This window comes from Salvelinus fontinalis, chromosome 22 (genome assembly GCF_029448725.1).
Source record: "Salvelinus fontinalis isolate EN_2023a chromosome 22, ASM2944872v1, whole genome shotgun sequence".
In the NCBI taxonomy this organism is placed as follows: domain Eukaryota; kingdom Metazoa; phylum Chordata; class Actinopteri; order Salmoniformes; family Salmonidae; genus Salvelinus; species Salvelinus fontinalis.
Genome location: NC_074686.1, coordinates 23,974,397 through 23,990,938, shown reverse-complemented (window position 1 = coordinate 23,990,938; position 16,542 = coordinate 23,974,397). Strand labels below are relative to the sequence as shown.

The following is a 16,542-nucleotide window of genomic DNA, read 5'->3' as shown; positions in this document are numbered from 1 at the left end:
ATAACACAAACAATATAGCATAGCCCTCATCACCCCAAGGTCTTCAGGCCTCCAAACAGATCTGGATGGATCCCGGAGGGTGTGTTGTTCATTACCCAACCAATGCATTCCATTGGGTTTCATCACATCACTCTGGCTCGACTGGGAAACAAAAGACACCACAATTATGTGAAATCTCCGTTTGTGGTTCCTGGAGAGAAGAAAAATGGAAAAAAGAAGGCTTTATTCATTCTTCCTTTCTTCCCCTCCTCCTCTAAGATAAACAAGCGTAGAGTTCCCACCAGCAACTCTTCCCTTCTGGGATCCTGACCCAGCCAAGTTTATCAGGAAACCTCTGGAATAATGTTCACTATTGAAGCCAAACGATGCAGAGTAAACACAGACACTCACACGCTCTAATCTCATTTAAACTTTAAGTACTTAAGGATGTGCAATCCACAGGTAAACAAATTGGTGGGTGCTGGGCTTAGTGGAGATTTAGACTGTAGTGTTGAGAGGAATCACACGCGAGATGAAACAAGTCAAGAGAAGCCCCTTAAAATGCCCAAGCTTCTGTGGGTGTAAGCTAGCTACATAGAATACCACACACACCCAGTCAGAGGAGGGATGAGGCAGAGGCTATGTTTCTATTGGCAGTGAATCACAGAAACAGGATCACTTTCATGCAACTTCAAAAAGGGAGGTACAATACAATGTGGTTAATCCTCCATGGAGGATGTTTCTATGAAGTCTGAAAACTAGATAGCACTCCTGCTGCACACATACCCTGATGCCGAGTGCCCAGGAGAGGAAGCAGGTCAAAGTAGATGGCTAACCATTGATCAAGTGATGTCGTCTTCATGAGATGGTAAACCACAAGTCTGGCACCTTCAGTACTACCTCTTCTTCAACTGGCATGCTAGGATGTAGTGGTAGTGATGCTCAGAGATCAGATCCTCCCTCTCTCTCTCTCTCTCTCTCTCTCTCCTTCCCCTCTTCCTCCCTCAACCTTCAGATCCAGAACCCTCAGTAAGGACTTGGGACTTTTACTGACAGTGCTGCACAAACAAACAACCAACCCTGGGAAGTCAACCCAGGAATAGAGAAAAGGTTGGCTGTGTCACTTCTTGTTCTTGTAAGAAATATGAATGTGTTCAATTCCAAAACTGTCTACTCAATCAGCGAACATACAGTTCTGACAGACAGTCGTACCCTAAGAAACGTCCATCAAGTCTCTTCACAGTCCCAAAAGCAAAAACGCGGTCAATGCAAGGCATAGTATTATATAGAGCCATGATTGCGTGGAACTTTCTGCCATGTCAAAATCACTCAAGCAATCAGCAGAATTAGCTTTAACAAAACCTCTCCTTACTGACCAAATAATAATCAAATAAATCAATCTCGTCCTCTCCATTCCGAGAACATCTGGTGTCTGGGTTAAAGATTAGATGTTCCCATGGCACTGAACTCAAACAGGCTCGAAGAGAAACAGTGGAGAGAAAAGAACAGAGAGATATTAGATTTAGGTCTCTGTCTTTTTTACCACATGACGCTAGCTAGAGGAGGCTTTAGCTGGAAGAACCTGATGTACCCTGTTCCTTTATTAAAGGCTCTGCCCCGGTGTGTCTCTTCATTTTCTATGCAGCTCCACCAAGTCACACTTCACAGTTGGTGGTGACTATAACGTATAACGAAAGTCCAGTATTTTATGTACGGGAACCATTTCATGAATGGCTCTGACTCTGTTCAGTTCCACTAAGTTAACTTCACTGCAACCCACTATATCTGGAGGTGATTAAAATATAACAAAAAGTCAAGGCTGTCACAGTTGCTGAGGCAACATATGTATGGGACTCCATTCAATGGGTGAACGGCACCAATCCTGTGTGTCTATGTGCCTTTTTTAAACAAACAACTCCACCAAGGTTACCATTACACCACAAGAGAGCCACTGGGTGGTACTTAGATGAACTAAAGAGTATGTACGTGCTGGCCTGTGTGGAATGTTATTAAGAATGGACTGTTAAGTCTTACGTGTATGAAAGTGTGAATTCATATTTTAAATCAATGTAGCTCGGTCCTTGAGTTACGGTCCATGAGGTTCTGTATTACATGCCATTTTTAATGTTGTGTGTGGACCCCAGGGAGAGTAACGGCTGCGTCAGCAGCAGGCAATGGGGATCCTAGTAAAATACTACAAATACTAAAACTGACTCACCAGGATTCCACAGCTCTGAAGCAATAGGCTGGTAGGAGTACATTATCCTGGCACAGCCTCCACAGGCAAGCCAGGACCAGCCCAATGACATCATTACGGCACTATTAACACATGATCCTCACCTACCTTAGCCTGGGTGCCTGTCTGTTTCTGCTCGCTTGCCAACGCCTTATGGAATTGTTGGCATGATAGAGACTGGCCCCCAGGCTACGCCACGCTGGCCTGTACACAACATTATAAACTGTCATCAATGACAAATCATTCTCCTATTGAGAAACTTTCAAGCCAGGTAGAATGTGTGACTAATAGTGCTCTGTCATCGGATAGGTGTGGCGTCATAATATGAGGAACAGTGTGTGTGTGTGTGTCAGAGGCATGTAGTCCAGCTCTGATAAGAGACCCATGGTTTTATCACCCGTTCAATCATCACAGGAAACAGTCTGTTTGGAGCACCCCTCTGTGCTGTGTGTGCACGGCCAATCCTTTGGCACACACACAAACGAACACGCACTGCAGGCTGTTTTGGGCTTTCAACACCAGGAATTGGCCTGGAGGCCATACTTGACATTAAATGAGATCCAACGACAGACAGAGCTCTTCAGCCAGTGTGTGTGTGTGTGTGTGTGTGTGTGTGTGTGTGTGTGTGTGTGTGTGTGTGTGTGTGTGGGGCCAGAGTTGGGTAACTCATTCAGCAGCTGCAAGCCAAACAGAATAAACCAACAGGACGGGACATTATTGGGAATCCTCTTATTGACATTTGTCTCTTTGAAACCTGGGCTCAGATCAGCAAACAGATAACAGGCAGCTCTCTCAGCAAAACAGATAACAGGCAGCTCTCTCAGCAAAACAGGCCTTTACAAATAGATGTCTGCAGTGGTGTAGACATGTTGCAAAATGGATGTTTTAGAGACACTTGTTTCACAGATGTTTGAATATTCCATATCAGTGTGAGTGATAAAAGTGGACGTGAGAAGAAAAGTGTTTCTCAACGTGGTTGAGGAGGCCCCCCATCTAACAGGGCCGTTGGAGGGCGGTTACCCTGCCCACTGTAGTCTCGCCAGTGCTTACATTATCACTGATGGAGCTGAACTAGGGCAGAAATACTGCGGTGCAGAGATGTTCCAAGACATGAATGAGGTGTTGGCAGGCTCAGTCTCTCTCTGCTATACTGCTGCCGTCCCCGGCCAGGGAGCCAGTCCATCACTATCTAATCCTCTGTGTGACAGAGTTCTCACACACCTGGCCCATGTACAGTATACACACACAAAAAAAAACGAATCTATGCTCACATGCCTCTCAAATCACACACAGACAGACTCATTTGCGCACCACTACTCACCCATTCTAATTGCACTTTTTTTTTTTTTTTTACCTCCCGTGGGCTGGATTGAATGGGCTCGCGGGCTGAATCTTGCCCCCACCCCTGGTTTAGTCCCTCTCTTTTTCAGAAACAAATCAATGTGACACCCCAGCCTACATGTACAGCACAACTTCCTCTTGGAAATCAGTGTCAGCGAGTGGAGACGGCCAAGCAAGCGTGGGAGAGGAGAGTTGGAGAGCTGTTCTCTAACTCTGACTCCGTGCCTGGTGAAATGCCACGGTTCTGTGAGTCAGGACCTTAAAGGCTTGGTCAACACTAAGCCTGACTAAGGGCTCTTAAGGACTGAGGGATTCACAGAGGGAAACACTGAGGTAACCAAGGATTAGCTAAAAGGAGAAGGGATTTGATTTATCCTTTATTTTACCAGCGAAGTCACACAGATTGAAATCTCTTTTTCAAGAGAGCCCTGGATGAGAGGTGGTAGTGAGAGGAGGTGGTAGTGTCTCTCTCCTGGTTGGAGATTCATAGCGGTGAGAGCAGAGCAGATGGCTCAGTCACACAGCACGGCTCTGGTTGGTGATACAGTACACCCCCATAGCTACAACTAGATCAACTCTCTGCCATAGCAGCTTAAACCAGATACTACAGAATATTAACCCTGTAAAGGGAATATAGAGGTTAGACAAAGTAGTAGAGGGAATATCTAGTCATACAGCACAAGTATAGGAAACTCCCTAATAGCAGATGTTCTGTTATAATCTCTCTCAACCCCTCCACTGCTTCTCTTTATGAGAATGACACTGTGTGTGTCATAAATCACAGGTAGTGTGGTGTTCTGGTTGTTAACCCCTTGGTTGTCAACTGATTTCCCAGATTGACTGGGGCTCATCCATCATCAGCGTGGACTATTTTCCTCCTTGCAGGCTAGAAAACAAATATGTCAACCTCTGGCTCTGCACCTTTACAGCCCTGTGTGTGTGTTTGTGTGTGTGTGTGTGTGTGTGTACACACACACGCCTCTGGCTACAGTTTAACAGCAGTGGCCATCAGGCAGCGGGGCCCAGTTAGTGCATTTCCCCTGACCGGAACATTAACTTCTGGCTCAGTAGTCAGTACACACACACAGAGAGGAGAGGAGCATGACTCCAGTCATGTACTAGTTCTCTATTCCAGCCAAAAACTCCCTGTTGCTATTTGTTTTGCACACAGTTGCTTTTCCCAGTGGATGAGTCAGTCGCCCACACCTGATATTCTGTATGGTTTCAGCAGTTCTAGACATTCCTCCTAGTCTAAGTAGATAAACTGGTTGCAGGTGTCTTGCTATTCATAAACAGACGACAGGACAGCGGTGGTAACAGGTTATCCTGTCCGTGCATCTACTCTTAAGAGTGGCCTGAAGCCTCAGCAACAGCATTTCAGAGAGCAGGTATGTAATAGAGGGAGGGCCAGGGCTGTGACATCAATGACCCAAAACAACACAAAAGGGCTGGGTAGGAGCTGACTGTGGCACACCTGTGATACCACAGCCTGGGGCACCAGCAGTTAACCAGCCCAATGTCAGGGTTAAATTATTCAAGTAGAGCCCATAGAAACATCTATTACAGGGACTTGTTCATTAGGGCACACAGTAGCAAAATGTTTTACAACGGAAAAAGAAAAGGAGCGTTCAGATAGAAGAAAACAGTCCGAAACAAGGATTTAATATGTCATGGCTGAACATGACCCAGCTCTGCGTCAGACAGATTATGGCCAAACCTACTAGTATGAATTCCTTTAGGCTCCAGCATGATAAAAAAAGGCTGACTTGGCAGAGTGCCTCAACATCAGATAATATACCAGACTAGGAGGGCAGTTCTGTGGCCAACAGAGGGACTTATGGGTAGTCAGACAGGATGGACACACATTACCTAGCTATCACCCTGCACCTAAAGCAACAGAATGGGGAAACAGCTTGTTTAATGTGGCGAGTGAACTGAAATATTTAACTCCTTTGGGAAAATAAAAAAGTGATTTCCTGTTAAAAGGGAGGGGAAGGGGTGAGCCTATTCATTTGCTTAAGGTTACAAAAGGGACAGACGTATGATAGTGTATTCCAAGAGAGAAACAAGTAGGGTGATGAAAATGAGCTCAAGCTATGGTGCAACAAGCACATCAGATGATCTTTTATTCATTGCGTTTCCATCTGTTCCCATTCAAATAAACCAATTAAATAGGGTATCATAGTCCTTACCTGTACTGTCTTCTTGATTCTGTGGGAGGGACCAGGGTATTCAGGAGAATACAAGTCTGTCAGGAAGAGGGAGTTGATCAGTGTAGACTTCCCCAAACCAGATTCACCTAGAGAAAGAAGTGGGGGTAGAGCGAGGGAGAGATTAATTTCAAGAGGTATATTTCACACTGTACATGTCTTTCTAATCTTTGTTTTCACACTAGACAGTCACAACATGACATCTCCAGATGTATTCCTAAGCCCTGCACAATGTTTAGAATTCTTTAAAATGCTTCACATTCAAACTTTTTCCAACACGAAATCAATCCATTTGAGCTGCCTCAAGTGAAGTGACAAGCTTTAACATGAGATGGAGAGAGACAGGCGAGGACGGGTGGGGCTGAATATCTTTCTTCCCAAGTCAAATTATTTTCCTGTTTGCATTTCAGGAATCTAAATCAGGGACTATGATAAGGAAAGCCTTAAAGGCTGGCATAGTCATCATACCTTTACAGTGACCGTCTCACCACAAACTAATTTAGGAAATTTGTCTTAGATAAAATAACAGCTCAATAATCTCTCATGGAAAGATTCAGATTTTCAGAGAACAATCCCAGGTGCCTCTAGGTAATGCAACACCATCAACAGTATACATAGCAACGGTTGGTGTGGGGACGGGGGGGCCAATGAGAGACTCTGAACAAAGGGAACAGTGTGATGGAACGGGGCGTGGCTGGAGACACATGCTGGGCTGGCACAGAGAACCGCAGCTCACTGCTGTGTGTGTGCGCATCGACCGTGCTGTTCAGCCCAGCATCGATCAACCACTCACTACTGCCAATTAACCAGCTACTAAACGCTTTGTGTACACCAGACAAAAGGAGAACCCTCTTTCTCCCTCAAACCTTTTAGAAAGAGGTTCTCAACACAGGGTAAATGTTTCCAGCCAGGGCTAGAGCCACACTGACCTCACAATGGAAAAGTTTAAGCGGTCGAGCTGTTATGAGGAATGATGTGGATATGATCATCCAAGTGGATATTTCTTCAGGATGTAAGTCAGGATTTAGGGCCTACTCCTCTCGCTGAGAGCTGGGTGGTGAAGGGGCGGGTTGTGGTCTTGTGAAAACAGCAAACTGAAATACGCCGGTCTTAAACAAATGGCAGCTTGCATTAGGGAAACTATAAACTGACAGAATGGCAGGCTCAAGCGGATACAGTGAGTTGGGATTCAGCACTCAATGTCTGTAAAGCTGGTCCAGATACAAAGTCAGAAGCAGCAGCAATGATGAGCAGAGAGGGAGCTTAGCTCTGGTCACGACATTACACATCTCTCTTTGTGGGAGTATGGAGTGAGGAATAGAGGGCAGGAAGGGAATGCGAGGGATGGCGGGAGGATAAAGAAGGATGGCGGGATACCAGCGAACAAGTTGGCTAGTCAGACTACAGAGCCGGGTTTGCTTCTTTGCAGGAGAGGGAGAGATGAAGAAAGGATGGGAAAAAGGGTGAGGGAGGGATATAAGAGCTGATGTAGGTTATGCAGAGCTGGAGTTGCAAAATGTTAGCAGAGAGAGAGGCCTCTTAAATCCTTATGTCATGGAAATGGGGGATATGCCTATACTGGGCTATAAGCTGGGGCCTGGGAAGGGATCTCCCTACACTGGTAGTACAGGTCTGTAGCTGGGGCCTGGGAAGGGATCTCCCTACACTGGTAATACAGGCCTGTAGCTGGGGCCTGGGAAGGGATCTCCCTACACTGGGATGGTATCATCAGCACTGGTATGGATGCTACTGGGAATATGGAGCCCAGACAAGACTTCCGTTAACAGTAGTAGGTGAAGGGTCAGTCTCAGGGTCATACAGCTAGAAACGGAAGCTAAGCTGGTTTATGTGACCTGTCCTAGAAAGTAGCATTCATAAGTTCCACCAGACCAGAGCATGACCATGACCCCCTCTCGGTGCAGTCCTGCCTGGCCCATCCCTGCCAGTGGCCCCCTCTCGGTGCAGTCCTGCATGGCCCATCCCTGCCAGTGGCCCCCTCTCGGTCAGTGAGCAGCCCAGCCAGCAGCACACTTCCTTTAAAGGAAATGTTCAGCAGCTGTGTAAACCATGGGGGCTTATTCAGAGGAGCCTTACACTGCTCCGCATGCAAGGAGATGAGGGGCTAGCTGGAGATAGAAGGGGGAAGCAGGAAAAAGTTTGTATTGGAGAGGGGAGACAGTTCATTTGATGGTGCTGCCTTCTACTGCAGTGACACGGGGCAAGAAATAGTACACCGACTGGTGAAATGAAGAGTGGTTCTGTTCTTTTAGGAGGGGGACAGCAGAAACTGGCTGAGGTTATTCTGCTTTCACTGTATTTAACGTGCAGGTAAAGTGTGTGTGTGTGTGTGTGTGTGTGTGTGTGTGTGTGTGTGTGTGTGTGTGTGTGTGTGTGTGTGTGTGTGTGTGTGTGTGTGTTGAAAAGGGGTTATTTCCCCTTCAAATACAGAATACATAAAAAATGACTATAAAAACAGTACATGTCTGGCTACCACGTGACAATCTTTAAATATCTTGTGGCAAACACATCAATTTCCTTTAGAAAGTCAGAGAGCGAGTCAAAACCCTGAAATCCTATGTGTTTATGTGGGGGACATAGTTTCCAGAGAAGATAAAAACCGAAACGCATTAAAAAGTATGTGTTAACCGAGGCCAAGCACAATGAACTGAACTAGGGTTTCCTGCGGTAGCCATTCTAGCCAAGATCAAGGTCAATCCTGAGCAAACGTGGTAAATCATTGGCAAATATTTACTTTTACAGATGGACGCAAGCGTCCGACTGCTGCAGCCCACTGTCACCAACTTGGCCCTGGACAATCAGTTCTGACCAAGAGAGCCTTTAGCCTTTCGAGCGCTTTGCTTCCAAGTTGAAACAGTTCGAGCATATATTAAGACAAAGTTGAGACGTTTGTGTTAATTTAGGAGTTTGGCAGGGTTCTATTTCCATTTTTGGGCTGTCGAAGTTTGGTAGCCAAAGTACGACCAGGGCCTAAAATAAAACACCCGCCACATGCCAAACGTGGGTAGATTTTGGCACTGGCGGTTAAGAATGTCCAATTCACCAGCCACGTTGGCGAGTGGTAACTCTCCAGGTGTGAGAATTTAATAAAAATGGTCAAGTATGGGCACAAGTGAGAGCATTCGTTTATAGTTGTTTTCAAAGTATTTCTGCCGTTTTGTTTAATATCTGGTAATGCACAAAGAAATCTGAATCCTAAAGTTATAGCTATCCCACCTTGCGCAGCAACACTGCCTGTCTGGAGGACAGTGCTGAAAAGTACTTTAGTAAAAACTACTTAAGTCGTTTTTTTGAGTATCTGTACTTTCCTTTTAATATTTTTGACTACTTTTACTTCCATACATTCCTAAAGAAAATAATGTACATTTTACTCCATACATTTTCCCTGACACCCAAAAGTATGTACATTTTGAATAGCTAGCAGGACAGGATAATGGTCAAATTCATGCACTTATCAAAACATCCCTGGTCATCCCTATTGGCTCTAATCTGGTGGACTCACTAAACACAAATGCTTCGTTTGTAAATTATGTCGGAGTGCTGGAGAGTGCCCCTGGCTATCCCTAAATAAAATAAATGAAAATTTGTGCCGTTCACTTAACATAAGGAATTTGAAATAAGTACATTTTAGCAATTACATTTACTTTTGATACTTAAGTATATTTAAAACCAAATACTTTTAGACTTTTACTCAAGTAGTATTTTACTGGGTGACTAACTTGAATTATTTCAATTAAAAAGGTATATCTTTACTTTTACTCAAGTATGACAATTGGGTACTTTTTCCACCACTGCTGAAAGATCGGTTTTTAGAAGCAATGGGCACAGTCATAAAAGTTGCCCTAATTTACTTGAAAGTCTACTAAAGTGAGATATTGTCCTCATGTTTCTTGGCTATTTACATTGTTTTGTTCAAAAGCTAGGTTGCTTTTCAATCTTTGAGTTTGTTCCTAATGCTAGAAAAGCCTCTACTAGACATTCTCAGAGGCACATGTGATGACTCAAGTGGCCCGGTTACCAAGGTAGTCTTAAAAAGAGCAGCTTAGGGTTGCAAAGGGTCAGAAACTTAATAGTACATTTCTGGAAAAAAAGTTAACTTATAACAGTGAACCTTTTTTGTGGGAGCCACATAAGGCAATTCTAGGTCTTGTGACATATTTTGGTTAAACTATCCCCAATTCAATGGAATTGCAACCCTCTGCATGCACAGTGCATTCTTCCATCACATGTACAGCTGATTCTCAAGATCTTGCACACTAATGAGATGCTATTGAGCCCACACTACTACACTGTCTGAGCCAAGGACTACATGCTTTCTGTTAAATTTTGATTACAATACTGGGTGGGGTGAATAGTTTTTTTTATCACATGCATGATTTTTTGTTACCTAGTAAATGGAAGCCTAACGCAAAGTGTGTTTAAATCATTTCTAACTTGTTAAGAATTTCTGCTAGTTAGTTTTTTCTACCATCTGGGTTTTAGCTTGCTTGAGCCTGCTAACTGAGGAGTGTTAATTCACCTGTTTCCATACATGTTTCGTTTTAAGACATTTATCTTACAAAAGGAGTTGTTTAATCTAATTCAATATTTATCTGTACATGGAATTATTTGTTTTTTGTTGTTGTTTTTTACACTTTTTTTCAAATCTTTACAGGAAAATGCCACGGCACTATCTGACGTGTGGAGACATTTCACTGCAGCTAATGTAGAATGAAAAGCTGTGTACATTTGCAAGTACTGTGCCAAATCATATGTGAAGAATGCAACAATGATGCAGAATCATCTGGCAAAGTGCATAAAGTTCCCTCAGCGCTCACAACAAGCAACCTCTGACAAAAGTCTACTTCTATTCGAGGTGAAAATGATGAATCAGACACCTTATCGATAGCAACAGCTCATGGTCCTCCTGGAATCAGAAGTTTTTTTTGACTCAACGGTGGAAAGTAGTCAGAGAAATGCTGATGAATGTCTTGCTCGAGCTGTGTATGCAACTGGTTCACCTCTGATGCTCACAGGCAATGTGTATTGGAAGAGATTTCTGAATGTTCTTCACCCAGCATACACCCCGACATGCTTTACCTACTCATTTTCTGGATGCAGAGTTCAACAGAATTAAAGTGAAGATCAAGCAAATCATGGAGAAAGCAGACTATTGCAATCATCTCTGATGGGTGGTTGAATGTTCGTGGGAAAGGAATAATTAACTACATAATCTCCACCAGTATTCTACAAGAGCACAGACAAGGGACAACATACACACTGGTCTCTACATTGCAGATGAGCTGAAGGCAGTCATCAATGACCTTGGACCACAGAAGGTATTTGTACTGGTGACAGACAATGCTGAAAACACGAAGGCTGCTTGGTCTAAAGTGGAAGAGTCCTACCCTCACATCACACCCATTGGCTGTGCAGCTCATGCATTGAATCTGGTCCTCAAGGACATCATGGCACTGAAAACAATGGATACACTCTACAAGAGAGCCAAGGAAACTGTTAGGTATGTGAAGGGTCATCAAGTTACAGCAGTAATCTATCTCACCAAGCAAAGTGAGAAGTATAAGAGCACCACATTGAAGATGCCCAGCAACACCTGTTGGGGTGGTGTTGACATCATGTTTGACAGTCTCCTGGAGGGGAAGGAGTCTCTCCAAGAAATTGGCCATATCACAGTCTGCAGATATGGACAGCCCCATCAAGAGGATCCTCCTGGATTATTTATTTTGAGAGAGAGTGGTAAGCAACCTGAAACCTAAACCTATGCACGTCTTGAGGGAGACAATGCCATCCTGTCTGATGTTCAGACTCTGCTTGCAGATGTCAGAGAAGAAATCCGTACTGCCCTGCCCACTTTACTGTTGCTCCAAGCAGAGGAAACTGCAGTTCCGAAATGCATCAAAAAGTGTGGAGACTTCTGCCTAAAGCCCATACACGCCGCAGAATACATGTTGGACCCCAAGTATGCTGGCAAGAGCATCCTGTCTGGTGCAGAGATCAACAAGGCCTATGCTTCATCGCCACCGTATCTCGCCACCTTGGCCTGGATGAGGGCAAGGTTCTTGGTACACTTCCAAGCAAGGGCTCTGGGATGGAGATGCAATATGGCAGTCGTGCCAACATATCTCATCAGCCACCTGGTGGAAGGGACTTTGTGGATGAGGCTTTTTCCCCTGTTGCCTCCATCATCCTCCAAATCCCACCAACATCAGCCTCCTCAGAGAGCAACTGGTCTTTGTTTGGGAACACCTACCAAGGCACACAACAGGCTGACCAATAAAAGGGTTGAAACATTGGTGGCCATCAGGTCAAATTTTAGGCTTTTTGAGCCTGACAACGAGCCATCCTCAACACGGTTGGAAAGTGACAGTGAAGATCATCCCATGTGAAGAGTCATCATCTCATTTAATTAAATGTCAATTCGTAACTAAATCGTTTTTTTTTCTATATTGGAAGGATTTAATCATAATAATGATAAGGTACAAGGTTTATGTTTCTGTCTCCATATGACATGGTAAATATATCCAATGTAAAAAAAAAAAACATCTACATTTAAATGGTATTAATATTTGCAGATTTTTCCATTAATTCCCATATACAGTTGCAAGAAAAAGTATGTGAAACCTTTGGAATTACCTGGATTTCTGCATAAATTGGTCAAGAAATGTAATCTGATCTTGATCTAAGTCACAACAAGACAAACAGAGTGCTTAAACTAATAACACACAAATAATTGTATTTTTCTTGTCTATAATGAATACATAATTTAAAAACATTCACAGTGTAGGTTGGGAAAAGCATGTGAACCCCTAGGCTAATGACTTCTCCAAAAGCTAATTGGAGTCAGGAGTCTCCTACCCTGGAGTCCAATCAATGAGATGAGATTGGAGATGTTGGTTGGAGCTGCCCTGCAATATAAAAAAAACACTCAATCTGATTTTGCTATTCACATGAAGCATTGCCTGATGTGAACCATGCCTCGAACGAAAGATCTTAGAAGACCTAAGATTAAGAATTGTTGACTTGCATAAAGCTGGAAAGGGGTAAGAAAGTATCTCTAAAAGCCTTGATGTTCATCAGTCCACGGTAAGACAAATTGTCTATAATTGAGAAAGTTCAGCTCTGTTGCTACTCTCCCTAGGAGTGGCCGTCCTGCAAAGTTGACTGCAAGAGCACAGTACAGGAAGGCTCAATGAGGTTAAGAAGAATCCTAGAGTGTCAGCTAAAGACTTCGAGAAATCTCTAGAACATGCGAACATCTCTGTTGAGTCCACGATACCTAAAACACTAAACAAGAATGATGTTCATGGGAGGACACCATGGAAGTAGCCACTGCTGTCCAAAAACAACAACATTGCTGCACGTCTGCAGTTCACAAAAGAGCACGTGGATGTTCCACAGCGCTACTGGCAAAATATTCTGTGGACAGATGAAACTAAAGTTGAGTTGTTTGGAACACACACACACACAACACTGTGTGTGGAGACAAATAGGCACAACACACCAACATCAAAACCTAATCCCAATTGTAAAGTATGGTGGAGGTAGCATCATGGTTTGGGCTGCTTTTGACAGAAAAATGAATTCCCATGTTTATCAAGACATTTTGCAGGAGAATGTTAGGCTATCTGTCCACCAATTGACGCTCAACAGAAGTCGGGTGATGCAACAGGACAACGACCCAAAACACAGAAGTAAATCAACAGAATGGCTTCAAAAGAAGAAAATACGCCTTCTGGGGTGGCCCAGTCAGAGTCCTGACCTCAACCCGATTGAGATGCTGTGATAAGACCTCGAGATTGGTTCACACCACACATCCCAAGAAAATTGCTGAACTGAAACCATTTTGTAAAAAGGAACGGTCCAAAATTCCTCCTGACCGGTGTGCAGGTCTGATCCGCAAGTATAGAAAACATTTGGCTGAGGTTATTGCTGCCAAAGGAAGGTCAACCAGTTATTAAATCCAAGGGATCACATACTTTTCCCACCCTGCACTGTGAATGTTTACACGGTGTGTTCAATAAAGACATAAAACATATCATTGTTTGTGTGTTAGATTAAATCAGACTGTGTTTATTGATGGTTGTGACCTAGATGAAGATCAGATTATGACCAATTTATGCAGAAATCCAGGTAATTCCAAAGGGTTCAAACTTTTTCTTGCCACTGTATTCCCGTTAATTCCCACGTAAAGTGTCCACTCTGAATATTCCCCAAAATGTACAACTAAACATTTTTGTATCTGGAATTTATTTTAAATACTCAGGGTCACAGAATATTAAATTGAGCAATATACCACATTACTTCTGACTAGTAATATATGTATTGTTTTAGAAAATTTACTAAGCATGCTCAGTTTGTGTTTCTTTGTGTAGTTACGGAACACAAAAACATTTAGGCTGGTAGATTCTTTATTTTTAATCTACCTGCCACAGTGGATGGTATACAAAAGTTTGTTTTACATCCGGTCTATGACCGGATGAGAAAATCTGCACGAAACATCTTAGTTACTTAGCTTGGAGTCATTAAAACGTGTTTTTCAACCACTCCACAAATTTCTTGTTAACAAACTATAGTTTTGGCAAGTCGGTTAGCACATCTACTTTACATGACAAGTCATTTTTCCAACAATTGTTAATAGACCGATTATTTCACTGTATCACAATATCAGTGGGTGAGACATTTACATTCACTAAGGTGACTATGCCTTTAAACAGCTTGGAAAATTCCAGAAAATTATGTCAAGGCTTTAGAAGTTTCTGACAGACTAATTGACATTATGAGTCAATTGGAGGTGTACCTGTGGATGTATTTCAAGGCCTACCTTCAAACTCTATGCCTCTTTGCTTGACATCATGGGAAAATCAAAAGAAAAATCAACAAAGACCTCAGCAAAAATGTGTAGACCTCCACAAGTCTGGTTCATCCTTGGAAGCAATTTCCAAAACGCCTGAAGGTACCACGTTCACAACCAATAGTACGCAAGTATAAACACCATGGGACCATGCAGCCGTCATACCGCTCAGGAAGGAGACGCGTTCGGTCTCCTAGAGATGAACGTACTTTGTTGTGAAAAGTGCAAATCAATCCCAGAACAACAGCAAATGACCATGTGAAGATGCTGGATGAAACAGGTACAAAAGTATCTATATCCACAGTAAAACGAGTCCTATATCGACATAACCTGAAAGGCCGCTCAGCAAGGAAGAAGCCACTGCTCCAAAACCACCATAAAAATGTTTGCAACTGCACATGGGGACAAAGATCGTACTTTTTGGAGAAATGTCCTCTGGTCCGATGAAAGAAAAAATAGAACTGTTTGGCCATAATGATCATCATTATGTTTGGAGGAAAATGGGGGATACTTGCAAGCCGAAGAACATCAACCCAACTGTGAAGCACGGGCATGGCAGCATCATGTTGTGGGGGTGCTTTGCTGCAGGAGGGACTGGTGCACTATACAAAATAGATGGCATCATGAGCAAGGGAAATTATGTGGACATATTGAAGCAACATCTCAAGACATCAGTCAGGAAGTTAAAGCTTGGTCGCAAATGGGTCTTCCAAATGGACAATGCCCCAAGCATACTTCCAAAGTTGTGGCAAAATGTCTTAAGGACAACAAAGTCACAGTACTGGAGCAGCCATCACAAAGCCTTGACCTCAATCCTATAGAAGATTTGTGGGCAGAACTGAAAAAGTGTGTGCGAGCAAGGAGGCCTACAAACCTGACTCCGTTCCACCAGTTCTGTCAGGAGGAATGGGACAAAATTCACCCAACTTATTGTGGGAAGCTTGTGGAAGGCTACCCGAAACGTTTGACCCAAGTAAACAATTTAAATGCAATGCTACCAAATACTAATTGAGTGTATGTGAACTTCTGATCCACTAGGAATGTGATAAAAAATAAAAGCTGAAATAAATCATTCTCTCTACTATTATTCTGATATTTCACATTTTTAAAATAAAGTGGTGATCCTAACTGACCTAAGACTGGGAATTTTTACTATTATAAACTGAGTTTAAATGAATTTGGCTAAAGTGTATGTAAACTTCCGACTTCAACTGTATATGTAAAATTGCACAACTAAGCCCTCTTCAAACGTCAAAGTTGATTCCGGATTTATCTTAGATTAATTGGGACTATTTTGATTAAGTATATACTGGCTATGCTATTAATAAGGTATCTCAAGAGGGGCAAACAGTACTAAATGGTTCTCGTTTTTCAAGTGAAGGTCTTTTAATGAAGTATAAGGCACAGACGATTGTGTCGCCTCGCCGAGTTCTGCTATGAGAAGACTGAACCTAGTATGCAGGTGACTTTGAAATACCTTGGCACACTTCACAATGCAAACAGGGACATTACATAAGTTGCCTGGTAATTAATCTTACGGATCGGCGTCCTGTCAAAGGGACAGTTGTAATCATGCAGCACCTTGTGTCACGATCGCAGATTTTAGAGAAACAAATGTCGGTACATAAGTGTCTCATATAGGCTGAAAGCTTAAATTCTTGTTAATATAACTACACTGTCCAATTTACAGTAGCTATTACTGCAAAAAAATGCCATGCTATTGTTTGAGAGCTCCTAACAAAACACTTTTTTCACCGCGATAGGTTTGATAAATTCACCTCTGAAGGTGAAATGTGTACTTACATTCTGAAATCTTGCTCTGATTTATCATCCATAGGATCCCAAAGATAACATGAAGTGTCATTTTGTTAGATAAAATCCTTTTTCATATCCTAAAAAGGGTTAGG

General features: G+C 43.0%; 1 protein-coding gene across 3 annotated transcripts in view; it reads right to left on the bottom strand.

The window, feature by feature from the left end:
- LOC129820067 (septin-7) overlaps positions 1-16,542 on the bottom strand; it is a 50,748-nt gene that overhangs the window by 23,500 nt on the left and 10,706 nt on the right. For all 3 annotated transcript variants that reach the window (XM_055876901.1, XM_055876899.1, XM_055876900.1), the window contains one exon: positions 5,749-5,855. In XM_055876901.1, the coding sequence (XP_055732876.1) occupies positions 5,749-5,855 (107 nt within the window). The remainder of the gene's footprint in view (positions 1-5,748; positions 5,856-16,542) is intronic.